This window comes from Leopardus geoffroyi, chromosome A1 (genome assembly GCF_018350155.1).
Source record: "Leopardus geoffroyi isolate Oge1 chromosome A1, O.geoffroyi_Oge1_pat1.0, whole genome shotgun sequence".
Taxonomy (NCBI): domain Eukaryota; kingdom Metazoa; phylum Chordata; class Mammalia; order Carnivora; family Felidae; genus Leopardus; species Leopardus geoffroyi.
Window position 1 is genome coordinate 177079122 of NC_059326.1, and position 27289 is coordinate 177106410.

Consider the following 27289-nt stretch of genomic DNA (forward strand, 5'->3'; position numbering starts at 1 on the left):
GAAAAGAAGGATTTGTCTAATCTGAAGAAACCTTAATAAAGTTTTTCTAGGCCTGTCCTCTGAAATTACCCTTAGTATAGAAGTATTAGAAAATCGGTCTCAGATCCTAAAGTGGTGATCACTCCAAGGGGTGAGTTGAAGGAGGTTACATGAAAGTTCTTTCTAATTGGTATATCCAGCAGTTAAAGGATGGGGATTGGAACCCAGAAGTGAATTAGTGTTTGTACTTAAAATGTCAGCATATGAATCATTGCAACTATCTTCTAGTTTTATAGCTGAGAAAGGGAACAGAGAACATCCATCTCCTGAATATGTCTTGCTCTGAAGGAGGAGGTGAAAACTATGTTGGTCCCATAATGTAGTTTCATTATAGTAGCTTGTGCTTTTTCTGGCAGTCCTCAATACATTTCTGCCTTGAACTTCAGTTACCCTGAAAATAAGAATTTTAACTTGACGATTAAAAAGCCTTTGGACCTTTAATCATTGATGTGTTGCCAAAAATTAACACACAGGACCTATTGAACACACCCTTCTGTGAATTTGGCTTTTGCTTCTCTGAGTTTGTGATGGTTGCATCATGTTGTGGGTAGCTGTGTCTTCCTAAATGACTCAGAGTAGTTTATAAAGTCTCATAATTTTGAAGTGAAAAATTGAGATGTGTGCTACTACATATAAATAGGACATAATGAAAAGGAACTTGAGAAACAATAAAATGATACCTAGTACTCTGGAATGAACATTGAATAAGACACTTCGGCCTGTAACAAGAGCTCTGAGAATGGGGAGAGTTGCTTATCTGTTATTGAATGAAATGTAATATACCCTTGGAAGCAAGAAGGAGAGTATCTTTTTGCACTGAATCTGTCATGGGGTTGAAAATAGGTTCTTGGCTTGTATTTTTATTTTCTATATACCAACACTAAATATACTGACTAGAAATTATAATGTAACTGCCTAGGGCAAACAAATGACTGAAAAACATTTAACTTTTTTTTCTGGAACAATTGATCCTTAAGCATTTTAAGAAGGGAATAATAAACAGGGACAGAACTACATTTGAATGGTAAAAGTAGGTTTTTCAGTTTAGAATAAGGATGAATACTAAAAGCCTAAATACGAAAAGTGTGAGAAGTTCCACATTCATTTACTAAAAAAAATTTTTTTTAATGTTTATTCATTTTTGAGATAGAAAGAGACAGAGCGTGAGTGGGGGAGGAGCAGAAAGAGAGAGACACACAGAATCTGAAGCAGGCTCCAGGCTCCAAGCTGTCAGCACAGAGCCTGATGCGGGGCCTGAACTCACGAACCGTGAGATCATTCATGACCTGAGCTGAAGTCGGATGCTCAACCGAGTCACCCAGGCGCCCCAAACTTCCACCGTTTATTTTATTATTATTTTCTTATTATTTTTTTAATGTTTTTATTTATTTTTGAAGGAGAGAGAGAGACAGAGCATGAGCGGGGAAGGAGCAGAGAGACAGGGAGACACAGAATTCGAAACAGGCTCCAGGCTCTAAGCTGTCAGCACAGAGCCTGATGTGGGGCTTGAACTCACAAACTGTGAGATCATGATCTGAGCTGAAGTCGGACGCTTAACCGACTGAGCCACCCAGGCACTCCAGTTCCAACATTTATTAAAGAGGGAAGAAAAAGAAGTTCTCAGATGAAACATCAAGGGAGATTAAAGAAAATTAAGATGTAGAATAAAATTCAGTTTCCATTGAAAAATAGTTCTTATTTAATAATAGGTGGTATAAAACACGTTGGCAAGTTATTTTTGTACCGAAGTCTTGAGGGAAAATGTTATACAATTTTAATGCGTTGGAAAGTATTGACTAATGATATCTTTGCATTTACTCCTGATACAGTCTAAAAGCTACTTACAATGTTACTAAACTAAATCAAACCTGGATCACTTTGCTTTCTAGGTAAGAAAGAGTAATTGAAGCTTTTGCACGCATGTGCGCACATGCACACACATTATATATAATATACATAAAATATATATACACATGGAAAAAATATATATGTATGTACTCTTTTTTGGTATATTTATTCTTATATATAGTCTTCTCATGTTTTACAGGAGGACTTGTTTAGGACTAATTTTTTCTTACTGTATATATTTATGGTTATTTAAAAAACTTTTTAAGAACTCTTTGTGGGGCGCCTGGGTGGCTCAGTTGGTTAAGCGTCTGACTTCAGCTCAGGTCATGATCTCACAGTTTGTGAGTTCGAGCCCCGCATCAGGCTGTGTGCTGACAGTTCAGAGCCTGGAGCCTGCTTAGGTTTCTGTGTGTCCCTCTCTCTTTGCCCCTCCCCAACATGCACACATGCGCGTGCTCTCTCTCTCCCTCCCTCTCTAAAATAAACATTAAAAAAAAACACTCTTTGCAAAAAAATTTTTTAAGTCAAAAAGCGTATTTAAGGTGCTCCTGGGTGGCTGAGTCAGTTAAGCATCTGACTTCGGCTCAGGTCATGGTGTTGTGGTTTGTAATTTCGAGCCCTGCATCAGGCTCTGCACTGACAGTGAGGAGCCTGCTTGGGATATTCTCTCTCTCTCTCTCTCTCCCTCCCTCCCTCCCTCCCTCCGTCCCTCCCTCCCTCCCTCCCTCCCTCTCTCTCTCTCCCCCCCTCCCCTGCATGTGCACGCTCTCTCAAATTTAAAAAAAAAGTTTATTTAAGAAAAAGTAAATCACATTTATCTTAACACCTAACAAATATTTTGGTGTACATTCTTTCATGCTCAGGTTGTGTGCTGTATGTATAAAGAGAGGGAGAGTAGGCACAAAAATCAGGTCGTATATTCAGAGGAAGGTGAAGTGCTTTTTAAAGTCATTGCAGCTATGCTTCTAGAGCAGTTATGACTTCTAGAGTTTGACTTTATGATGTTCTGGGATATAACAGAAATGTCAATTGTTAGCTTTTCATTTTGGGAGGGTTTATCAGTATTTTTTCTAAAATTGACCTGACCTCACTGTCTGTTTTGTAGAGTCACCACAATGATGTGAGAGATGCGCATCCCACGACTTAATCTGAGGAAATGCAGTATAAACTAGAGCAAAGGGAATACCCTGCTGTAATTGGGCAAGTTACCCAAGGTGTTTATGTGGGCAGTTTGTGAGAATACAGTATTTCTTAGGACATTACATCCTTCTGAACAGTGCAGTTAAATAAGCTAAAAGTAAAGCTTGGAGTTTTGTTGTTGTTGTTGTTTTTTTAAACGTTTATTTATTTTTGAGACAGAGAGAGACAGAGCATGAATGGGGAAGGGTCAGAGAGAGAGGGAGACACAGAATCTGAAACAGGCTCCAGGCTCGAGCTGTCAGCACAGAGCCCGACGCGGGGCTCGAACTCACGGACCGTGAGATCATGACCTGAGCCGAAGTCAGCTGCTTAACCGACTGCGCCACCCAGGCGCCCCAAGCTTGGAGTTTTGTAATGGACATAGCTATAGATGCAATTTAAAATAATTAGGGGCGCCTGGGTGGCGCAGTCGGTTAAGCGTCCGACTTCAGCCAGGTCACGATCTCGCGGTCCGGGAGTTCGAGCCCCGCGTCAGGCTCTGGGCTGATGGCTCAGAGCCTGGAGCCTGTTTCCGATTCTGTGTCTCCCTCTCTCTCTGCCCCTCCCCCGTTCATGCTCTGTCTCTCTCTGTCCCAAAAATAAATAAACGTTGAAAAAAAAAAATTAAAAAAATAAATAAATAAATAAAATAGAATAAGTGACATTCAAGGTCTATCTCTTCCCATGAGTCTAACCCCAAGACAATACAGTTTCTAGTAGTTTTCCTGTTACTTTGATTGTTTCCATCACCCATCACTTTCTTATAACTTGGTGGAGAGGTAGAGAATTTGATGATTGAGTCCCGGTTCTGCTTTACAGATTTTGTGGCAAAATCTTGGACAAGCCAAAATCCCATTATGTTCTGTGGATCTGTTGAAAGTACTGTTTGATTCTTACCTGTTCTTAAAATTAAGCGGGCTTTGATTGTACTTAAAACCAAAGGACTTGGCAAATGAATACAATTCAAGTGAAGTGCATTTACCCACATTTTTGCCCAACAATTTCTCAAGCAAAGGAAACTTTTCATATTGAAAATGGAGACCCTCCCCCCCACCCCCCCCCCCCCACCCCGAATAGAGTCTGATGGATCACTGGCTGGGACAGACACCAACATGCTTTGGGTAATTGGTATGTGCTGTCTGGGAAATAGTGTATAGTTTGGGCACTTAAAATCCATGCCAACTTGCTATGCCATCCTAAGCTCTGGTATACACCTTTAACCTCATGTAGCCCTGCAACCTTATAGATGGATTGATTATCATGTGGGTTCACTTTGGGAGGGTAGATAAAAGTCTAGGACCATGTTGAACATTAATCCAGTAACTCTTAAAGCCATGAGGTAGTGTAGTCCTAGTGGCTTAAGAATATGAACCCTGGAGTCAGTCAATCTGGGGTTGAGTCCCAGCCGTACCATTAGTTTGATGATCTTTGGGAGATTTTTAATTTTTATTAATTTAACAGACATTTAGGTATTGTTTTTTTTTTAATATGCTAGGCAATGTTCTAATTGTGTGTCAGAGAAATACTACTTCATTAAATCTTTAACTATCCAATTAAACTTATTTTATTTTTGTCATCTCCCTTCTCCTCCTCCCCACCTAGGTATTTTACCTTTTAAGTTTGTTTTCTCATTTTAAGATGGAGATTATACTGGAGTTGAACAGTAGGACAGTATATGGATAGCACTCTACACAGTGGCTGGGCCATGGTTATCATTCTCTGTTGACTTACTGTTTCTGAGAAAAGCAGCATTATGTGGCAAACTGCTACCTTCTTTAACCGTGATGTAACAATCAGAGTGATAGGAGTCATTCCCTGCAGGGTCTTCTAAATGCATACAGGAGCATTCCTGCAAATTCCTGAAGAATTTGAGTTGGTCAGGGAAAGTCTCTAAGAGTCTAACTCCATCCAGACACAGTCAGCACCTTTACATTGCCCTGGGTCTTTGGGGCCTGTTGAGATCTAGGTTAATACAATGGTTGCTCACCCCAATCCAAATCTGTATCCAGGGAATTATCAGAGTCACAGATCTTTTTTGTTTGTTTTACTTTATTTTAAAAATAATCTCAGATTTACAGAAAGTTGCAAAAATCGTAGGAAGAAATTCTGTATACCCTTCATCCAGATTTCCCTAAATGTTATTTTGTCGTTTATAATATTCTTTCTTTGTATATACCTACATGTGTGTAAATACTTTTCTTTTCTTTAACCATATGATTAAGTTGGAGACAGGAAATCTTTTTTTTTTTTTTTAATTTTTTTTTTTTTCAACGTTTATTTATTTTTGGGACAGAGAGAAACAGAGCATGAACGGGGGAGGGGCAGAGAGAGAGGGAGACACAGAATCGGAAACAGGCTCCAGGCTCTGAGCCATCAGCCCAGAGCCCGACGCGGGGCTCGAACTCACGGACCGCGAGATCGTGACCTGGCTGAAGTCGGACGCTTAACCGACTGCGCCACCCAGGCGCCCCGACAGGAAATCTTTTTACCCAAAAATACTTTAGTATATATTTCCTAAGAGCAAGGACATTCTCTTATTTAACCACAATATAATGATCAAAATCATGACATTAATATTGATATCATGTTAATATTTGCTCTGTTAGACTTTATTCAGTTTCACCATTGTCTTCCCTAGTATTCAAAGAAAATCACCCAGAATCATGCATTGTGTTTCAGTTGTCATATCTCTTTAGTCTACTTTAATCTGGAGCAGTTTAGGAGACTTTATCTTTCATGACCTTGGTATTTTGAAATATACATACAGGCCAGTTATGTACATTTCAAATGTACAGGCAGAGTGTTCCATCAATTTGAATTTTCTGATGTTTCCTCATGCTTGGATACCTAATGATTAGGTAATACCACAGAGATTGTGTCCTTCCTAGTGCATGATGTCAGGAGTCACATAATGTCTCTTTTTCCATTATGGGTGATGTCGATTTTGATCCGTTCTGGTGCTAGCCATATTTCTTCACTGTAAAGTTAAATTTTTCCCTGTACAAATAATAATCTAGTAGGGAGAAAAAAAAGTAGTAGGAAGATTGAGTGTATGTAAATATTTTGTTATCAAACAGGTATTAGTTTTAGCATCCATTGATAATTCTTGTCTCAAACAATTATGGTGGTTGTCAAATGGTGATTTTTTTCTAATTTCATCACTTCTTTTAATTATTAAATTTAATGTAAAAAAGAGCCCTCGGCTCCTCCATTCATTTACTTATTGTATTAGTACAGTAATGTACTAATGGTTTTCTATTTTATTCCATGAGGTATAATCTGTTACCATTGTCATTTATTTTGATGTTTAAATGGTACCATATTGGCCAGTGGGAGCTCTTCCAAGCTGGCCTCTTTTCCTTTGACATGGCTTGATTATTTGTTAAGCACCTATTTGTTTTCTAGTATTGTTTGCTAGTAATATTTGTTTTCTGGTATAACAAGATGTTTCAGGCTCATCTTGTATTTTTACCTGTCACAGCCCTGTAATCAGCCAGGGATCCCTGGTTCCCTTTAGTGGAGAATGATATTTGGAAGCCAGGATCTAGATTCCAGGTGTATTTGGTACTATTGGAGTGGCATTGCTTCTAGATTCTCTCAGTGAAAAGAGTTAGGATAGATAATAAATATGTAGATATATAGGTATAGATACAGATATATCCCTAAATATAAGTGACATATATGTGTGTATAACACACATCTCTATCTTTTTATGTATTAAAAACAGTGAGTTCATAATGATATCTTACATTCCCCTGCCTATATTTACAATTGTATTTCTCACAGTGAAAAATTTGGCTCTCAGTTTCCACAATATATTTATTTATTTACTCAATCTTAGAATATGTACTTTTGGAATTGCTAATTCATTTTATTGTGAAAAGCAAAACCACCAACTGGAATTGATTACAGTTCTTTATGTCTTTAACTTAAGGGTAAAATTACTAACAAAAGAGGTGCCTGGGTGTCTCAATCAGTTAAGCCAAGTAAGCGTCCAACTCTTGATTTTGGCTCATGTCATGATTTCACCCTTTGTGGGATCCAGCTCTGCGTCGGTTCCCTGTTTAGGATTCTCTCCCTCACTCTGCCCCTCCCCCACTCACACTTGGGAGCATGTTCCTCTCTCTCACTCTCTCACAAAATAAATAAACTTTAAAACAAAATTACTAACAAAATTTCTGTCCTCTGAAGTTTAAGTTAGATACACACTTTTTTTTTAAGTTGTCTTTTTTTTTTTTAAGTTTACTTATTTGTTTTGAAAGAGAGAGAGAATCCCAAGCAGCTTCTGTGCTGTCAGCACAGAGCCTGATGCAGTGCTCGAACTCACAAACTGTGAAATCATGACCTGAGCCGAAATCAAGAGTCACTTAACCAGTTGAGCCATCTTCTTCTTCTTTTTTTTTTTTTTTTTTTTGAAAAATTTTTAATGTGGGGCTTAAACTCAAAACCCTCGAGATCAAGAGTCACATGCAGCTGACTGAGCCAGCCAGGTGCCTCTCTTCTTTTTTTTTTTCCCCAGGAAAAAGACAAGAGCCCCAAATAAGGGTCCTTGCCCTGTATTTATTCAGACCAGAAGGCTTGCAAATGTGATAGGCGTGTATAAAGAGATAAACTAGGAACATTAACTTGTGGATGTGAGGGGGAAAAGGGGATTTTAAAGATATACAGTGTTTGGGGTTTGGGTCGATACAAAATCCAGGCACCAGGCAGATGGGTAGATGGTTGTTAACACCAGACAGGAGGCGCCGCACCTGTTTATCTTTGCCAGCCTAGGGGATGAGACAGATAGGGGGAATAACCTCAGGGTTAATATGCCACCTTTTCTTTTGTTAACCATCTCCGCTCTGGGCTGCTTTGCCTGCAGCGCAGTGGTCCAAAGTCCAATTCACCAATTTTACCTAACCTGGCCCCAATCTCCTATGGAAGCAGCTTTCTGCTATGGGGTGCTTTCACCTTGAATATCTAATCTTGTTATTCCTGTGCGCCATTTCTCTTTCAGGCCTTTGCCTCTCTCTCTATTTTTGGGGGCTCAGCAACCCCTCCCTATGTTGGGGTGCTTGGCACCTCCCTATTCCTGGCACCTTTGTGCCTCCCTATTCTTGGGGTGTCTTTGCACCCCCCTATTCTTGGAGTGCCAGTCTGGTTTACCCAAACTCGGGTGTGGGCATTATATTGACTTTGTATCTCTTTGTGTCTTGTTAACCCATTGGTGTAAACTCAGGGGATTCCTAAGCTTATCCCCCACAGGGGTGCATATATCCTTTAGAAGTAGTTTTTTTTTTTTTTTTCTTTTGTATTCTTTGGGTAAGTACCCATTAGTCCAATTGCCGCATCACAAATTAGTTCTATTTTCAATTATCTGAGGAAATTCCATACTGTTTTTCAAATGGCAGCAGCAATCTGCATTCCCAGCAAAAGTGCATGAGGGTTCCTTTTTCTCCACATCCTCACCAACATTAGTTTTTTTCTTATTGATTTTAGCCGTTCTGACAGGTGTAAGGTGATATCACGTGGTAGTTTTGATTTGCATTTCCCTGATCATGAGTGATGTTGAGCATCTTTTCATGTGTCTGTTGGCCATCTGAATGTCTTCTTCATGGAACTCTCTGTTTGTGACTTGGGCCCATTTGTATACTGTATTGTTTTCTGGCTGTTGAGTTGTATAATTTCTTCATATATTTTGGGTACTAACCGTTTATCAGCTATGTCATTTGCAGATATCTTCTCCCATTTAGTAAGTTGCTTTTCAGTTTTGTTGATTGTTTCCATCGCTGAGCAGGAGCAATTTATTTTGATGTAGCCCCAATAGTTTAATTTTGTTTTTATTTCCTCTGCCTCAGGAGACACTTTAGAAAAATGTAGCCATGGCCTAGCATAATAAAAACTTACTCTTTTTTTTTAATTTTATTTATTTGTTTTTTTATTTTTTTAAATTTACATCCAAATTAGTTAGCATATAGCACAACAATGATTTCAGGAGTTAGATTCCTTAGTGCCCCTTACCCATTTATCCCACCCCCCTCTCACAACCCCTCCAGTAACCCTCAGTTTGTTCTCCTTATTTATGAGTCTCTTCTGTTTTGTCCCCTCCCTGTTTTTATATCATTTTTGTTTCCCTTCCCTTATGTTCATCTGTTTTGTCTCTTAAAGTCCTCATATGAGTGAAGTCAGATGCTTTTTGTCTTTCTCTGATTAATTTCACTTAGCATAATACCCTCCAGTTCCATCTACGTAGTTTCAAGTGGCAAAATTTCATTCTTTTTGATTGCCGAGTAATACTCCATTGTATATACATATACCACATCTTCTTTATCCACTCATCCATTGATGGACATTTGGGCTCTTTCCATAATTTGGCTATTGTTGATAGTGCTGCTATAAACATGGGGGTGTATGTGTCCCTTCGAAACAGCACACCTGTATCCCATGGATAAATGCCTAGTAGTGCAATTGCTGGGTTGTAGGGTAGTTCTATTTTTAGTTTTTTGAGGAATCTCCATACTGTTTTCCAGAGTAGCTGCACCAGCTTGCATTCCCAACCTCTCTTCTTAAATCAGTTTTGATAATTTATTTCTGAGAACTTGTCCATTTCATCTAAGTCGTTTAATTTGCTGGTGTAGTACATAGTATTCTAGTATTATAATCTTTTTTTATTCCTGTAAATTTAGCCATAATATCTGTACTTTTGTTTCTGATTTTAGTTATTTGTGTCTTTTTTATTCTTAGTCAAGCTACAAATTTGACAATTTTGTTGGTCTTTTCAAAGGACTAGTTTTTGGTTTTGTTGAATCTCTCTGTTGTTTCTCTGTTCTGTATTTTATTTACCTCTGCTCTAATCTTTATTATTACCTTGTTCTGCTAGCTTTGGGTTTATGGTTCCTTAAGGTGTGTAGTTAGGTTATTGATTGAGAGTTTTCTTCTTTTTAAATGTAAACATTTCTAGTTCTGAATTCCCCTGTGAATATTGCTTTTGCTGTATCTTACGAGTTTTTATATTTTGTGTTTTTGTTTTCATTCGTCTTTTCTCATTTCCTTGTGATTTCTTAATTGATCCATTGGATATGAGTGTGTTGTTTAATTTCCATATTATATATTTGTGACTTTTCCAGTTGTCTTTTTTATTGGTTTCCACCTTTATTCCATTATGGTCAGAGAATATATGTTGTATGATTTCAGTCTGAAGTTTATTGAGACTGGTTTTCTGGCCTAATTTATTAGTCTGTCCTGGAGAATTTCCATGTGCACTTAAGACGGATATGTATTTTTGCTGTCATTGGTGAAATGTTCTATATATCAATCTGTTAGGTTTACTTGGTTTATAATATTGTTCAGGTCTTCTGTTTGGCTATTCTATTCGTTATTGAAAATGGAGTATTATAATTTCCAACTATTACTGTAGAACTTTATCCCTTCAATTCTGTCGGTTATTTCCTTAATATATTCTGGGACTCTGTTGTTAAGTACATACAGGTTTATAATTGTTATATTTTCCTGATAAATTGACCTGTTTATTATAAAATGTCCTTCTTTGTCTTTAGTAAAAATGTTTGTGTTAAAGCCTGTTTTGTCTGATACAAACCTAGTCATACCAGCTCTCTTTTGGTGACTCCCTGCGTGGTATGTCTTTTTCCATTTTTTGCTTTCAACTTAAATGTGTTTTTCATTCTAAAGTGTATCTTGTGGGTAGCATATAGTTGAATAATGGTTTTTTGGTCCAATTCTGTAAATTTCAACATTTTTTTAAGATTAAAAAAATTTTTTTTTAAGTAACCTCCATGCCCAATAAGGGGCTAGAACCTGCGACCCCATGTTCAAGAGTTGCATGCTCTGTGACTGAGCCGGCCAGGCGCATTTGTAAATTTCAACATTTTGATTAGAATGCTTAATATTTATATTTCATGTTAATACTAGTAAAATAGAATTTATATTTGCCATTTTCTGGGGGTTTGCTATATGTTTTATTCCTCTTTTCTTCTGTCCCTCTATTAATGGTTTATTTAGTGTTAAATAGATATTTTTCTAGTGTATCATTTTAATTTCTTTGTCATTTCTTTTGCTATATATTTTTGCATCGTTTTCCTAGTGGTTGGTCTGGAGATTATAATTAACAATTTATAACAATCTAATTGGAAGCAATCTAATTTCAGTAGCACATAAAAACTTGTACAAAGCTCCTTCCCCTCCCTCCTTTGTGCTCTTGTTAACATACAAATTACATCTTTATATAGTAAAACCTTGAATTGTGACTTCCTTGTTCTGCAAGTGTTCCACAAGATGAGCAAACATTTCTAATAAATTTTAACTTGATAAGCGAGCAGTGTCTTGCAATACGAGTAGTACCTGGCACCAAATGTCACATGATGACAAATGAGCCAGTGGTTCTTTTCCCTCCCTCCCCCTCTCTCTCTCTCTCTCTCTCTCTCTCTGTGTGTGTGTGTGGGGGGGGGATTAGGGGTGATCATTTCTCATGCTTGGTTGCTGGACTCAGGCCGTGGTGTTTGGCAGAAATCAGTGATTTTCCAGAATGTTGGAAGGTGCCCACAACTGATATTAGTGTAATTTTTGTCACTTCAAAGCACCTATGGACAGTCCTTTGCTTTTCTGTGCAAGAGTAAGCTTAGGAATGCTTTGCTCCATTCTAGATCAGGCTGTCTGCAGATATAGGCCCTTTTCTTCTGCTGCGTTATTGCCAGTTACATTAAATACAGTATGTAACAAGAATTTATTACTACTGTACTGTAGTCAACATCTGTGCGAGTATATATAGTGGTCTGCATGCAGAGAAAGATTCTGTTGAGGTGATAGCAGTGATTCTGTTAGTGATAGTGAGAGTTGTCCTACACAATAACTCTCCTTACTCTTGTTTCCCTCACATCAGCCACAAAGGTTTTCAAAGGTAAGTGCAGGTTAATTTACTTTTCTTTATATTTTGTATTTTCTTTATTGTTTTGTATAATATTACAGTATTGTAATCATTTTTTTATGAATATTTTTCCATTGTGGAACAAATCATCTGAGTTTCCATTATTTCTTATGGGGAAATTTGCTTTGATATACAAGCGCTTTGGATTACAAGCATGTTTCTGGAATGAATTATGCTTGCAAATCAAGGTTTTATTGTACATTGTATGCTCATGAACACAGATTTATAATTATTGCTTTATACACATGTCCTTTAGATCAAATAAGAAGAAACAATTTCAAGTGAAAAATCTATATTTGCTGGGTTTTATACTGAACTGAGTAAATTTGCATATGTAAATTTACCTTTACTGATGTTTTTTTATTTCTAAATGTATATTCACAATACTGTCGAATATCATTTTGTTCCAGCCTGAAGGACTTCCTATAGTTGTTTTTTTGTTTTGTTTTGTTTTGTTTTGTTTTTTGGGGTTTTTTTTGCAGAGCTAGTCTGCTAGCAACAAAACCTCTCAGCTTTTGTTTATCTAGGCATATTTTACTTTCTCCATAATTTTCAAAAGATACTTTTTGGTGGATATAGAATTCTTGGTTAACACACTCTTCTTTTCATTATTTTGAATATCTATCTCACTGCCTTCTGTCCTCTGTGGCTTCTGATGAGAAATCAGTTGTTAAACTTTTTGAGGATGTCTTGTATGTGAGAATTCCTTCTTGTTCTTTAAAGATCTTCTCTTTGGGGGCTCCTGGTGGGTGGCTTAGTTGGTTAAGCATCCAACTCTTGTTTTCAGCCCAGGTCATGACCTCACGTTTCCAGAGTTTGAGCCCCATATCAGGCTCTGCACTGACAGTGTAGAGCCTGCTTGGGATTCTCTCTCTCCCCCTGTCTCTGCCACTCCCCCACTCATGCTTCCTCTCTCTGAAAATAAATAAACTTAAAAAAGAAAACAACAGGGGCGCCTGGGTGGCTTAGTCGGTTAAGCCTCTGACTGGCTCAGGTCATGATCTCGTGGTCTGTGAGTTTGAGCCCTGTGTCGGGCTCTGCACTGACAGTGTAGAGCCTGCTTGGGATTCTCTCTCTCCCCCTCTCTCTGCCACTCCCCCACTCATGCTTCCTCTCTCTGAAAATAAATAAACTTAAAAAAGAAAACAACAGGGGCGCCTGGGTGGCTTAGTCGGTTAAGCCTCTGACTGGCTCAGGTCATGATCTCGTGGTCTGTGAGTTTGAGCCCTGTGTCGGGCTCTGTGCTGACAGCTCAGAGCCTGGAGCCTGCTTCGGATTCTGTGTCTCCCTCTCTCTTTGCCCCTCCCCTGCTCATGCTCTGTCTCTCTCTGTCTCAAAAATAAATAAAAACATTAAAACAACAACAACAACAACAATATTTACTATATGTGGGGCACCTGGGAGGCTAAGTGGGAAAAGCATGAGACTCTTGATTTCAGGGTCATGAGTTAGGACCCCACCTTGGGTGTAGAGATTACTTAAATAAAATATTTTTTAAAAAGATCTCTGTATTTGGCTTTTGACTGTTTTATTATATGTCTAGGTAGGGATCTCTTGCATATATAGATCAATGTATTTCATCATATATAAGAAGTTTGGGGCCATTATTTTTCCAATACTCGTTGTACCTTTTTCTCTCTAGTTCTTCTTCCTCTTCTTTGTTTTAATGTTTATTTGAGAGAGAGAGAGAGATAGTGTGCGAGCACAAGAGAGTGGCAGAGAGAGAATCCCAAGCAGGCTCCATGCTGTCAGTGCAGAGCCCCACATGAGGCTTGATCTCACAAACTCCAAGATTGTGACCTGAGGCGAAATCAGGAGTTGGACACTGAAACAGCTGAGCCACCCAGGTGCCCCTTCTCTCTCCTTCTAGTACTCATATTATGTGTATGTGTATTGGTAATCTTGATGGTTACACCCTTATCAGGATCTCTTGAGATTTTGCTCATTTTCTTTGTTTTTGTTTTTTTTTTAAATGTTCCTCAGAGTAGATCAGCTTAAAGGACCTATCTTCGGGGCGCCTGGGTGGCGCAGTCGGTTAAGCGTCTGGCTTCAGCCAGGTCACGATCTCGCGGTCCGTGAGTTCGAGCCCCGCGTCAGGCTCTGGGCTGATGGCTCAGAGCCTGGAGCCTGTTTCTGATTCTGTGTCTCCCTCTCTCTCTGCCCCTCCCCCGTTCATGCTCTGTCTCTCTCTGTCCCAAAAATGAATAAACGTTAAAAAAAAAAAAAAAATTTAAAATAAAAAAAAAAAAAAAAAAAAAAGGACCTATCTTCATGTTCACTGATTCTTCCGCCTGCTCAAATCTGTTATTAAGTCTCTCCAGTGACTTTTTCATTGTTATTGCCCTTCCTTCCTTCCTTCCTTCCTTCCTTCCTTCCTTCCTTCCTTCCTTCCTTCCTTTTGTTCTTTCTTTCAACTTTTATTTATTTTTGAGAGACAGAGCATGACCAGGAAAGGGGCAGAGAGAGAGGGAAGGGAAACATAGAATCCAAAGCAGGCTGCAGGCTCTGAGCTGTCAGCACAGAGCTTGACGTGGGGCTTGAACCCATGAACTGCAAGATCATGACCTGAGCTGAAGTCGGACATTTAACTGACTGAGCCACCCAGGTGTCCCTGTTATTGCACTTTCATCATTTTAAAAATAATTTCTATTTCTTGGGGGGTGGAGGAAGCAAAATGGATAAAGGCAAGTGGGAGCTACAGGCTTCCAATTATGGAATGAATAAGTCACAGAAATGCACAGCATAGGGAATACAGTCAATGATATTGTAACAGTGTTGTGTGGGGACAAATGTAGCTAACATTTGTGGTGAGCATAGCATAAGGAATAGAGATGTTGAATCAGTATTGTGCACCTGAAACTAATGTAATGTTGTGTGTCAACTATACTCCGAAAAATAATTTCTCTTTATTAAGACTTAATCTCATTCTTCTAGTTCTTTACATATGGTTTCCTTTAGTTCTTTGAACATATTTAAGATAGCTTAAATTCTTTGTCTTCTAAGTCCAATGTCTGGATTTTCTCAGTGACAGTTTCTTTTATCTGCTGCCCCCTCCCCTGTGTGTGGGCCATATATTCTTTGCATGTCTCATAATTTTTTGGTTGAAAACTGAACATTTAAGATACTACATGACAACCCTTGATTTCAAATTCTCTCTCCCTCAGGGTTTGTTATTATTACTGTTTTTTTTGTTTTTTTTTTACTGACTTTACTGAACTAATTCTGTAAAGTTTGTATTCTTTGTTAGGTATGGCCACTGAAGTCTCTGCTTAGTTTAGTGGTGAGCTAATGGTTGTGTACATATTTCCTTAAAAGTGCAGAATCAATAATTGTCCTATTCTTTGCTACATGGCTCTGTGTTCATATTGGGGCTCACATATTGGGGCTCATATTGGTACTGCTGTACCTTAGCCTTTATTTCCTACTTGTACAGAGCCTCAGTATCAGTCAGAAATAAGACCTTAGGATATTCTCTTGTCTTTCCTAAACATGTACACAGTCCCTGAATATGCACAGTTCTATGCATGAACACCTTTTAGATTCCCAGAAATACGTCAGTTTTTCTGGACATCTCATTCCCCAGCTTTGATTACCTTCTTGCTTGCCCCAAATGTTTCACTGCCTCTTGCAGGTGCAGTGTTAAACAATTTCTGCTTATAGTTTTTGACAAATGCCCCAGGAAAAGGCTGTTCATCCTGGGAGAGCTGTAAGTTAGGTCAAATAAAGATAAGCCCTATGAGTAATATTTCCCAGAGAACTTCCACATAGGCCAAAAACGACTGTTTGTTTGTTTGGGATTGGGGCTTTTAAAGCACTCCAACCCCATTAGACCCCTCCCGTGGCTGTGGGGCTGGTGGCTTTCACTGTGATTGCTGTCTGTTGGTTCTCAAGTCTGCCCTGAAGCTGGGGAGAGGGGAATTGGTCAAGGCATGTTAAAATACCACAATACTCATGCTTTTTACCAAAATTCAGCACTTTTTCTTGAATAAGAAGGAGTAAATCCTCCCTGGATTGTAAGAAGTCTTTGGTTAATTTCCAAATTTCTGAAGTTTATTTTGACAATTTTTGCCAATGTTCTCATTGCATTTATAGAGATTTTCAGAAGTCCTTGGGGCACCTGGGTGGCTCAGTTGGTTAAGTGTCCAACTTTGGCTCAGATCATAATCTCACAGTCTGTGGGTTTGGAGCCCCGTGTTGGGCTCTGTACTGACAACTCAGAGCTTGGAGCCTTGCTTTGGATTCTGTCTGTCTGTCTGTCTCTCTCACTCTCGCACACACACAAAATAAGTATTTTTAAAAAAAAAAGTTCTTACTCTATCTTTTCTGGTGATAGCACTCAATTTTTTTTAAGCTTATGTATTTATTTTGAGAGAGAGCATGAGCAGAGGAAGAGCAGAGAGAGGGAGAGAGAGGATCCCAAATAGGCTCCCCACTGACACTGGGCTTGATCCCACAAACTTTGAGATAATAACTTGAGCTGAAATCAAGAGTTGGGACACTCAACCTACTGAGCCACCCTGGCACCCCATCACCCAATTATTTTGTAAGGAAGTTTGAATAATAACTTAAAATGTCTTTTATATTTGTCCATGTAGTTAACCATTTGTAATGGTCCCCATTCCTTTGTGTAGATTTAGGTTTCCATCTGTTACCATTTTCTTTCTGCCCAAAGTACTTTGTAATATTTGGGTACAGGTATGTAGGTGATAAATTCTTTTAGTCTTTTTTTTTTTTTTTATGTTTGTTTATATTTGAGAAAGAGACAGAGTGTGAGCAGGAGAGGGGCAGAGAGAGGGGGAGACACAGAATCTGAAGCAAGCTCCAGGCTCTGAGCTGTCAACACAAAGCCTGATGTGGGACTTGAACCCTCAAACCGAGAGATTATGACCTGAGCCAAAGTCGGACACTTAACTGACTGAGCCACCCAGGCACCCCGAGATCTTTCAGTCTTTTTTTTTTTTTTTTTTTAATTTTTTTTTTTTCAACGTTTATTTATTTTTGGGACAGAGAGAGACAGAGCATGAACGGGGGAGAGGCAGAGAGAGAGGGAGACACAGAATCGGAAACAGGCTCCAGGCTCTGAGCCATCAGCTCAGAGCCTGACGCGGGGCTCGAACTCACGGACCGCGAGATCGTGACCTGGCTGAAGTCGGACGCTTAACCGACTGCGCCACCCAGGCGCCCCGATCTTTCAGTCTTTATATGGCTGATAAGGTCTTTATTTCATCTTTGCATCTGTGTTTATGAGGAATACTTGTTTATAGTTTTTTTTTTTGTATTTTATTTTTTGCAGTTGTGGCCCCATAAATTGAATTAGGGAGTATTCCTTTCTCTTTTGTTTTATGAAAGTGTGAGTAATTAGTATCATTTCTTTTTTTATTTTATTATTATTTTTTTAATGTTTAATTTTTGAGAGAGAGCATGAGCAGGGGAGGTACAGAGAGAGAGAGGGAGATAGAGAATCCAAAGCAGGTTCCGTGCTGACAGCGCAAAGCCCGATGTGGGGCCAAACCCACAAACATGAGATCATGACCTGAGCCAAAGTCGGAGGCTTAACTGACTGAGCCACCAGGAGCTCCATATTATTTCTTCTTTGTGTTGGTAGAATTCAGTAATCCCATCTGGGCCTGGAGTTTCCTTTGTCAGGAAGTTTTTAAAGACAAAATATCTTTAGTACATATGGAGCTAGTCAAGTTATCCCTTTTTTCCTGAGTAAATACACCTTCATTATCCCTTAAATATCTGCTGGATCTCTAATGATACCACCTCTTTCATTCTTATGTTGTAATTTTTGTCACCACCTCCCCCCCCTTGGTCATTCTGGCTAGAGATTTATCAATTTATTGATTTTTTTTTTGTTAAGTCAGCTTTTGCCTTCATGATTTTTCTGTTTTTATCTGTTTTCAATTTCTTTGGTTTCTGCTTTTTATTATTTTCTTTCTCAAGAATAGGCACAGGAACCTGGACATGGGAATATATAAGAGTGGATTAGGCATATGCCAAAAAGCCATACACATATAAATAAAACTCTGAAACTGGAAGTTTGAGTAGCACAGATTTAGCTTCTGAATTATGTGCTTGGTGTAGTATAAACTTAGAGTTCTCTGATCCTTTATTATAATCAAACATGGGGAACTTAAACAGTTATGTAAACATAACATTGAGTATCAAGAACTGATCACAACTGAAGTACTTTAAATATTGAATTCAGGTCTTAACTGCTTCTCACCGTTTGAGTTTTTACCAAAAAGGTTTTATTGTGAAAATATTCAAGCATGAAAAAATAGTACGATGAATATTCGTGTACTTCCCATGTAAATTTAGTAGTTAACATTTTGCTGTATTTACATTTTTCTCTTTTGTGTATATATGTGTATGTGTTTATACAGTCACACACACTCCCCCTTTTAACAGCTGAATCATTTGAAAGAATTGTCACAACTTTGGGGCACCTGGGTGGCTCAGTTGGTTGAGCATCCAACTATTGATTTCTGCAGGTCATGATCCTGTGGTCATGGGATGGAGCCCCATGTTGGGCTCTGCACTGAGCATGGAGCCTGCTTGGGATTCTCTCTTCCCTTCTCTCTCTGCCCCTCTCCTCTCTCTCTCTCTCTCAAAATAAATAAACTTAAAAAAAAATCCACTCATCTAGCTTCAGGAAGTTTTTTTTTTTTTTTTTAATTATTTTCATTGGAAACATGTTAAATGTAGATAACTTGGGAAGAATTGACATCTTTATAATGTTAACATCCAAGTATAAGAGATGTCTTCATTTTGTTCAAGTCTAGTCTACTTAGGGGTCTTTCAGGAGTTTAAAAAATGCATCCCGATAACAGGTGTTGCATTCAAAATATTTTGTCTTTTCTATTACTGTTATAAATGGGACCATTTCTTCCATTATCTCTTCTAGCTGGGTATTTTATGTATATAAGGCTTATATTTTATATCCCATTATCATATTGATTTTTTCTTATTTAATTTTAGCACTGATTTTCTTGTATTTTCCAATCATACTGCAATTAGAGATGGTTTTACTTCTTCCCTTCTGGTTATTATGCTTTTGATTGCTTTGTTCTGATTGCGCTAACACTTTCAAAACGATGTTAAATAGTTGTGGAGATGATGGGCATCCTTGACTTATGTGTGCTTCCCCTCCCTAGGATTACCCATAAATTAATAGAAGTAAAAGTCCCTGGATTCCAAAGACTGTAATTCTAGATAAAGCTATTCCCCCCCTACCCAGTAGAATCCTCTGAAAATTGCACTTATTACTTTAGAAGGTACAGTGGGCTTCTGTTAAGCGACCATTTTCTTAGTTCCAATTTTATGTAATTTTAGCCTTCCAAATAAAGTTGGGGCTTTCCGTGTACGTGTGTGGGATTTAATGTATGCTTTTGTAACATTTTTATTAAGACTCGCCCATTAAGAAAAGTCCTTTGGCATACTTTGTTCTAAGTTGGCATTCCTGTTGCCTGTTTGTATGCTCAGGCCATTGGTAAGTGGATTTATACTCTGAAAAACAGGCCAGGAAGTCATTATATTTACTTTCCCCCCCTCCCCATCAATAAAGCTAGCTCAGACAACATTAGAAATTATATGTATGTCTTTAAAATTATATCTTATATTGTATCTATAAAATTAACTGCTTAATTTTTATAAACTGTAGGATGGAAGCATGGTCAAAGTTCTTGTTTCTATTTTTTATAAAATAGCATTAAAAATGGTATATTTAACTTACGTAGATAAGTACGTATACATGTGATCTTTAGTGCCTAATCAGCTATAGACGCTGAGTACTTATAAGTTGAAGCTGACAGACCAGAAAACTGCATTAGCTTCTCCTTTATTATAGAATTCCTCTTTGGTGAGCGTGTTATCTCCAAAGAAATGAATTAGGTTGGGGATTTGGTGCTGCTCAGTTAACTTTTTCTTTCTCCAGAGATATTCCATTGGTCCTAAAATAAGTCTGTGAAAGATGGATCACTAGAAAAACGACTCAACACATGCTTTATTTTAAATGAAGCTTGTAATTGATTTGGTATGTAAAAGAAAATACATTTCTCAGCCCAAGTGAGACATGGAGTGCTATAATGGAAAGAGAGCTCTGGACTTTGAATCTAGTCATCTGGGTTCTAGTTCTGGCTCTTTTTGATCTTGAGCAAGTTGTTTAACCTCCTTAGGTCTTATTTCCCTTCCTGTCAAATAGTAAGGTTGGCTGGTACCATCTAAGGTCTCTTCCACATCTAGATTCTCAGATATGAGAGAACTTATGGGTATGGTTTTGACAGTTGGCCATGTTGATGCTCTTAGTTTAAGCATTTTAATCCCCATATCCCTATTTTTATTTTGACAGTTGCTTTAGGTAAAGGGAATGTATGTTGTGTGTGTGTGTGTGTGTGTGTGTGTGTGTTTGTGTAGTGTGTTCTAAATTTACATGAGAATAAAATACGAGTATCCTTTTAGGCTAGCACCATCTGTTGTGGAAGAGTTCTGTAGGATCTATTCTTAACTCTTGGGAGTAACAAAAATTTCCCTTTAGTTTTCATGATCTTCAGACTCAATCTAAATATAGGAACATTATCCCAATCCTATTCCTTGCTGCTTTCAAGTTTTTAGAATTCTGTTAAACAACATTTAGTCCTTTGATGGTGATCTCTTTAAATATTCAGTCTTTTCCCTTTGGCTGTTGTGTTAGCAAAACTGATGCTCTAGTTTTCAGTCTGTTAAAGCTATTATTACTTGAGTCGGATCTTGATGTTTACCTTATACATTATGGCTTCTCCTTTATTCATTTGAAGAGTCTCAGTATTAAATCAGGAAACCAAGAGGGAGGAAACCAAAAGAGAGGAACCAAAAGCAGGAAAATAACTATCAACATGCTTCATTTTGGAGATCATTGTTTTTTATCAAAATGTCAAAGTGAATTTTGTGCAAAATTCATTCAATTGTGTAAAACTAAATATTTAAGATTATGTTGCTATTTGGATCTGAGAAGCAGACCTTTCTTGGGTTTTCTGCATGTTAGATCTGTTTGTCAGAGTGGGAAGAAGTGTTGAATAGTTATAAGGAAAGATAAGATAAGTAGATGAGTGTGATTAAGAGGCTTCCCCCGGGCGTCTGATTTCTGCTCAGGTCACGATCTCACTGTTCATGGGTTTGAGCCCTGGTTCGGGCTCTGTGCTGACAGCTCAGAGCCTGGAGCCTGCTTTGGATTATGTGTCTCCCTCCCTCCCTCCCTCCCCCTCTCTCTCTCTCTCTCTCTCTCTCTCTCTCTCTATCTCTCTATCTCTCTCTCAAAATAAACATTAAAAAAAATTTTTTTTTTTTAATTTTTTTTTTTTCAACGTTTATTTATTTTTGGGACAGAGAGAGACAGAGCATGAACGGGGGAGGGGCAGAGAGAGAGGGAGACACAGAATCAGAAACAGGCTCCAGGCTCTGAGCCATCAGCCCAGAGCCTGACGCGGGGCTCGAACTCACGGACCGCGAGATCGTGACCTGGCTGAAGTCGGACGCTTAACGGACTGCGCCACCCAGGCGCCCCTAAAAAAAATTTTTTTTAAAGAGGCTTCTCAGAAGGTGAGTTTTTGGCAAAGTTTTCAAAAGTAACTGTGGATTGATGGGGGAAAGAAGTGTATTTTCTGAAATAATAAAATTAGATTTCTTCATTAATCTTTTGTTGTATGTTAAACCATGGAATAAACTTAATGTGGTTGATTGCCTGCAATTTAAATCAGAAATTTAGGGAATAAGAACTGTGTCCTGTCTTTAAATTCATTGTTAGAGCATAATACTGTACTTAGTCCCAGATACATGAATGATAATGAGCATCTCTCTCGGTATCAGGAGTCAGATTGATGTGTGAAACAGGTAAATCTGAAAGTTTCAGAGCATAAGATGTAATCTAATTAAGTATACATAGTTTACATCTTTTCCTTCATAATTGAAAATGGTTGACTTGGTTCAAAAAAAAAACATAGCTTCTTAGCTGCGAGACTCATTTCTGTGTCCAGGTATTTTCAGAAATAAAGGTTTATAGTATTGGCTAAAATCATAGCACATTTGATGACCAATTCCTAAAAAAATACTCCGATGAACACATAGGAAGAGCATGACAGTCATAGAACATTTCTTTTCAAAATTAAGGGAGGTACTTGATGTCAAATTCTCAGAATGTCAGGTTCTATTCAGAAGGTATGAAAAGAAAAAAGACTTAGCCTGTGTATTTTTGCAAAAATGTCTTAAGGTTTTTTATTTTATATAGCGGTCCCAAATTTATTTTTACTTAGCAAACACTTATTTGTAGTTTATTATATACTAATGATTTTTATTAGTGCTTTACAGATATTAAAATCCTCATAAAACCCTAAATATTTTCATGTTTTCATAAGACCATAGTTTAAATGCTAAATTATGCTAAATATTAATTGCTAAATATCCATTTTTTCTCCAGTTTATTTAACAAAGGTAAGTTAGGCAACAAACTGCATTTAGTTTAAAATGATCAAGCTTTTAACCTCATATTTTTTAGTGAAAAATCACTGCTCAATGGTTGCACTAAAATAATATGTTGTAAAGGCTTAAGTATTTTAATAATGGACATTTAATAGAAAGACATTCTTTATTACATATGTTTGTGATACGGAGAAAAACAGAGACCTAGACAGAGAAAAGGAGGCTTACTTGATGTCACAAGCATTTATTTTGTCTTACTTGCTTTTACATAAAGCAATTACTTTGGAACTTTACAGCATATAGATTTGAAATGGATTTGGAATGATTATCCTTAGGAAGCATAATGCATCATGTTTTTTTTATGGGAGTTCTTAAAACTTCTCTATGTGGAGGGAGGTAAAATCTACCTTCATATTTGTAGGGAAGGGGCTTTTACTTTTTCCAAAGTATTTTCTATCTTTATTGTTTTTCTTTTTGGTCCCTCTGAGGGCCTCTTTAGGTTTCTTGGGTGTAGGTACTGAGATTGTTCAGGTTTTGTTTCTGCCTTTGCTTTGCAATTCTCTCACAATGACAGAATTACAACTAGTTATCTCTCTGATATGTTTGATATATGTGAGGCTAGACAGTTCTCTGGAACTACTCAGGAAGACTCAAAACTTTATTCAAATGGGTATCTTATTTGATTATTGAATAGATAACTTTGAATAATAGATACTAATTTGAATGTTGAATAGATACCTATTCAAATAAGCATTTACCAGGGTGCCTGGGTGGCTCATCCACTGAGTTTCTCTTTTTGTTGTTGTTAGGTTTTATTTATTTATTTTGAGAGAGCACATGAGCAGGGAGGGACAGAGAGAGAAACCCAAACAGGCTCCATGCTCTCAGCACAGAGTCCAATATGAGGCTTGAACTCATGAACCATGAGATCACAATCAGAGCCCAGCTGAAATCAAGAGTTGGACACTTAACTGACTCAGCCACCCAGGCGCCCAAGCATCTGACTCTTGATCTCAGCTCAGGTCTTGATCTCAGGGTCCTGAGTTCAAGCCCTACTTTGGGCTCCGTGCTGGGCATGAAGACTACTTAAAAAAAAGGGGGGGGGGTATTTATCTATTGTATCCTGCCCTCTACTGTCTGTTCAGTAAACTAATACTGAGTGTTGTCCCTAAGTTATTTCTGACTTTAAAGGCTAATACAGCAGAAAATAAATTTTGCCTTTCATTTTACCTTTTGGTAGAACCAGTAGATTGCTATTATCTGACATATTGTGAACACCTTTTAGAGAATAATGCTCTGTATACATTTATTATTTGGAAGATGCAAGGGAAAATATTTAGTATAGATTGTGTTTCTCACATTTGAATTAAACCAGATACACACACCTATAGTGTTACCCTTAGTGGACGTTCAGTAAATACCTGTTAAATAAAGAGACTTGGATTCTATTTCTAGCTTTGCTACTAAATAGACAGTTTTCCTACTCTGCTGTTCATACCCTTTTAGAACTCAACTGGTTGGCATTTTACTAGGATAAGTTACAGAGCCAAAAAGTACAAGGAGTCAAAACACTGAATGTTTTAAGAGAAAACAGCTGGCAGTGACATGATGTGCTGTTCTGAAGGTAGAAGATGAGATCTCATGTTTGCTGCCTTGAGACAAAATGGCCAGTTTGGGGGGAGAGAGCACGGTTTAATCCAAGTGTCAAACCAGACACATTTGGCAGTATTAGTTCTGTCATCAGGAACATAGCTTGGTATAGGGTATAGAGATTGCCCAGGGACTGGAGTTATGAATAGCTCAAATTTATTTGGTTCTGGGCCAGTAAGGGAGTGGTTAATTTCATGGCCTCTTTAGAACCATTTTGAGAATAATTTCTTTTAAATTAGTATTCTTTCTGCTCTTAAATATAGAACATTGAATTTTGATGTACACCCTCTCCTTCCCACCACTGTGTCATTTACTTTCCACCCACTCTTACCCAAGACTCCATCAAGCTTCAGTTTTCTTTTTACTTATTTTTCCATCTGTCAAACTATTTTTTACCTATGGCTCCATATAAGATTAAGAATGGCTCTGTATGTCAGTGTGAGATCAGTGATCCTAGGCCAGGTAAGTGTCTGGGTGCAAAAAACTTACATCACACTTGTTCTAGCTCTACTACTATGTGACGTTCTCTAAGGAGCTATGATGCCTTTTACAGCAACAGAGGAGTGGACCCTTGCCCTCTTTTTTCTGCTCCTTGTAGTCAGGAGTTTCTCCCTTGGTTCATTATCAAGGATCACCTGTTCAGTCCTATTTTCTCCAAAGAGTGAAGCCCTGATTTCTGACCTTCTCCCTCACTACTTTCAAAATAAGCTCCTGTATAGGTTTCAGAGAAAAGTATTTACACTTTCTTGACTGAAGTGCAGGGGATGCTCCTATGATTAGGTTTCTTCATATGGAGCCGGTGGTTTTGACTGTTCTTTGGACGCCACAAAGCAGTCTTTCCCTTCTTGGGGATTTCTCAGTTCCTACTTTCTGGCTTCATATGTCCAGAGTCCTGAGAGTCCAGCTAATGTTGCTACTTCATTTTTCCTAATATCTTACCTCTCTTTATGTCATCCTTTGACTTTTTAAAATACTGCCATTATTGTTTGATGAAACCCTTATTGCTATTTTTCTGGGTAATTTTTGAAGTCATCCTGGGGAGAAGGCTTAACTGAGTTGAAAAGAATTACTAACTTGTCAATGGACATTTTGGATAGAACCTTCTAATGTCCTCATTTGCTCTTGTAGTTCTAAAATAGGGAAATTTCAGGGGCCCTTGGGTGGCTCAGTCGGTTAGGCATCCAACTTCGGCTCAGGTCCTGATCTTGCGGTTCATGAGTTTGAGCCCTGTGTCGGGCTGTATGCTGACAGCTCAGAGCCTAGAGCCTGCTTCGGATTCCATGTCTCCCGTGTCTCCTGTTTGCTCTCTGCCCCTCCCCCACTCATGCTCCGCCTGTCTCTGTCTCTCAAAAATAAATAAAAAACATTTAAAAAATTTTAAATAGGGAGATTTCAGAATGCAAGAATTAACTAGTAGGCGGGGCACCTGGGTGGCTCATTTGGTTATTGATAGCAGCTCAGGTCTTGATCTCATGGTTTCAGGAGTTCAGTCTGTGTCAGGCTCTGCCCTGACTGCTCAGAACCTGCTTGAGATTCTCTCATTCTCTGCCCGTCCCCACTCACGCTCTGTTTTTCTCAAAATAAATGAATAAACTAAAAAAAAAAAAAGAATGACTAGTAGGCAAACTTGTAGCTATAATTTTGATGAGTGAATCAAAGAGAACTGACCAGATCACTTTTAATACATTGTTTATAAATTTTGGTTTTCATATCAGCTTTTTATTTTTCTTCTCAGTCGCTTTAGGTCGTAACCAGCCTTTGAAAAAGGAGAAACCCAAATGGAAAAGTGATTATCCCATGACAGATGGACAACTGCGCAGCAAGAGGGATGAATTTTGGGATACTGCACCAGCTTTTGAAGGCCGTAAAGAGATTTGGGATGCTTTGAAGGCTGCAGCACATGCTTTTGAGAGCAATGATCATGAACTGGCACAAGCAATCATTGATGGTGCAAACATAACATTACCACATGGTAGGTTTGGTGGTCCTCAGGGACAAAGGGGAACATAATCAGCTCCTTTCTAATAACAAGAAACCAAATGGGAAGTGTTCATTTTACTTGCTGTGCATGATTCTCCTCCCTGCACAACCCCCCCCCCACCATCAAAGAGGAACATTTGTCTTTGCTTCTTTGTGGATTTACTTTGTGTGTGTATGTGTATTTTTTTTTTTTAAGTAAGCTGTGCCCAACATAAGGCCTTGAACCCATGACCCTGACATCAAGAGTCGCATGGTCCACTGACTGAGCCAGCTAGGTGCCCCAATATATGTATTTTTTAATATCTAAATATCTTGGGTATGCCTGGGTGGCTTAGTTGGTTGAGCATCCAACTCTATTTTGGCTCAGGTCATGGTCCCAGGATTGCAGGATCAAGCCCTGCATGGGGCTCTGCACTGAGCACGGAGCCTGCTTGGGATTCTCTCTCCCTCTCTCCCTTTGCCCCTCTCCCCCACTTGTGTGCTTTCTCTTGCAAATAAATAAAAATGAAAGATTTAATATTTTTAATCTCATGAAAGAGAATGCTTAATAACCTGTATTTTCTAACTTACATCCTCAGAAACTTCCTTGTTCTTCATCAAGGACCCTCCACCCCCTACCCCAATCTTTTTAGAGCTTCTACTTTATTCCTTTCCTATGAGCACTAGAGAAGTAGTCTCAAATTTAGATCTCAGAAGCCTTAGAGACTCAGTGGATGCTTCTTTAGTCTTTATGCTTTCTCATCAAGCCTATTTTTAGCAAAATGAAAAAAACTAAACATAGAAGTCACATGTTTTGAAGGACAGTTTTCTATGGTTGCAGGCCTGAGCATTATGAAGAACCTTTTTCTTTTGCTTAGGAATGTGACTCTAGGGACCACCATTAGCTTTGAGTATTTCCAGGAACACATATCTGCTGGACCCATGCACATCCTCTTGCTTGGTCTCTTTGATTAGAAACACTTCACAATTTTTCATGGTATGCTGAGCTTTAAGTGTTAATTTTATACTGTATTTATAAAATTTTTCTCTTTAGTTTTTCAAATTAATATTTTTCCAAGTTAGTCCTGTATATAATCCCCTGTGTTCTTCTGTATCCTTTTCTGTTCATTTATATCTTCATTGTTTCTTTTTCAATATCTCCCTTTTTGTCTACATTTTCAGAACACTGCTTTTCACTGTTTAATCATCTGCTTTATGTCCTTTGACTCCTTTTCA

The 27289-nt window shown here is 38.2% G+C and overlaps 1 protein-coding gene and 2 long non-coding RNA genes across 4 annotated transcripts in view; 1 reads left to right on the top strand and 2 right to left on the bottom strand.

The window, feature by feature from the left end:
• UBTD2 (ubiquitin domain containing 2) overlaps positions 1 to 27289 on the top strand; it is a 65477-nt gene that overhangs the window by 17536 nt on the left and 20652 nt on the right. For both annotated transcript variants that reach the window (XM_045501408.1, XM_045501418.1), the window contains exon 2: positions 25830 to 26066. In XM_045501408.1, the coding sequence (XP_045357364.1) occupies positions 25830 to 26066 (237 nt within the window). The remainder of the gene's footprint in view (positions 1 to 25829; positions 26067 to 27289) is intronic.
• LOC123610608 lies at positions 304 to 4779 on the bottom strand. The gene is made up of 2 exons (XR_006718223.1): positions 4678 to 4779; positions 304 to 430 (listed from the first exon to the last, which is right to left on the bottom strand). It is a non-coding gene; the product is annotated as an uncharacterized LOC123610608 (long non-coding RNA).
• Positions 13591 to 15571, bottom strand: LOC123610613. The gene is made up of 2 exons (XR_006718224.1): positions 14253 to 15571; positions 13591 to 13992 (listed from the first exon to the last, which is right to left on the bottom strand). It is a non-coding gene; the product is annotated as an uncharacterized LOC123610613 (long non-coding RNA).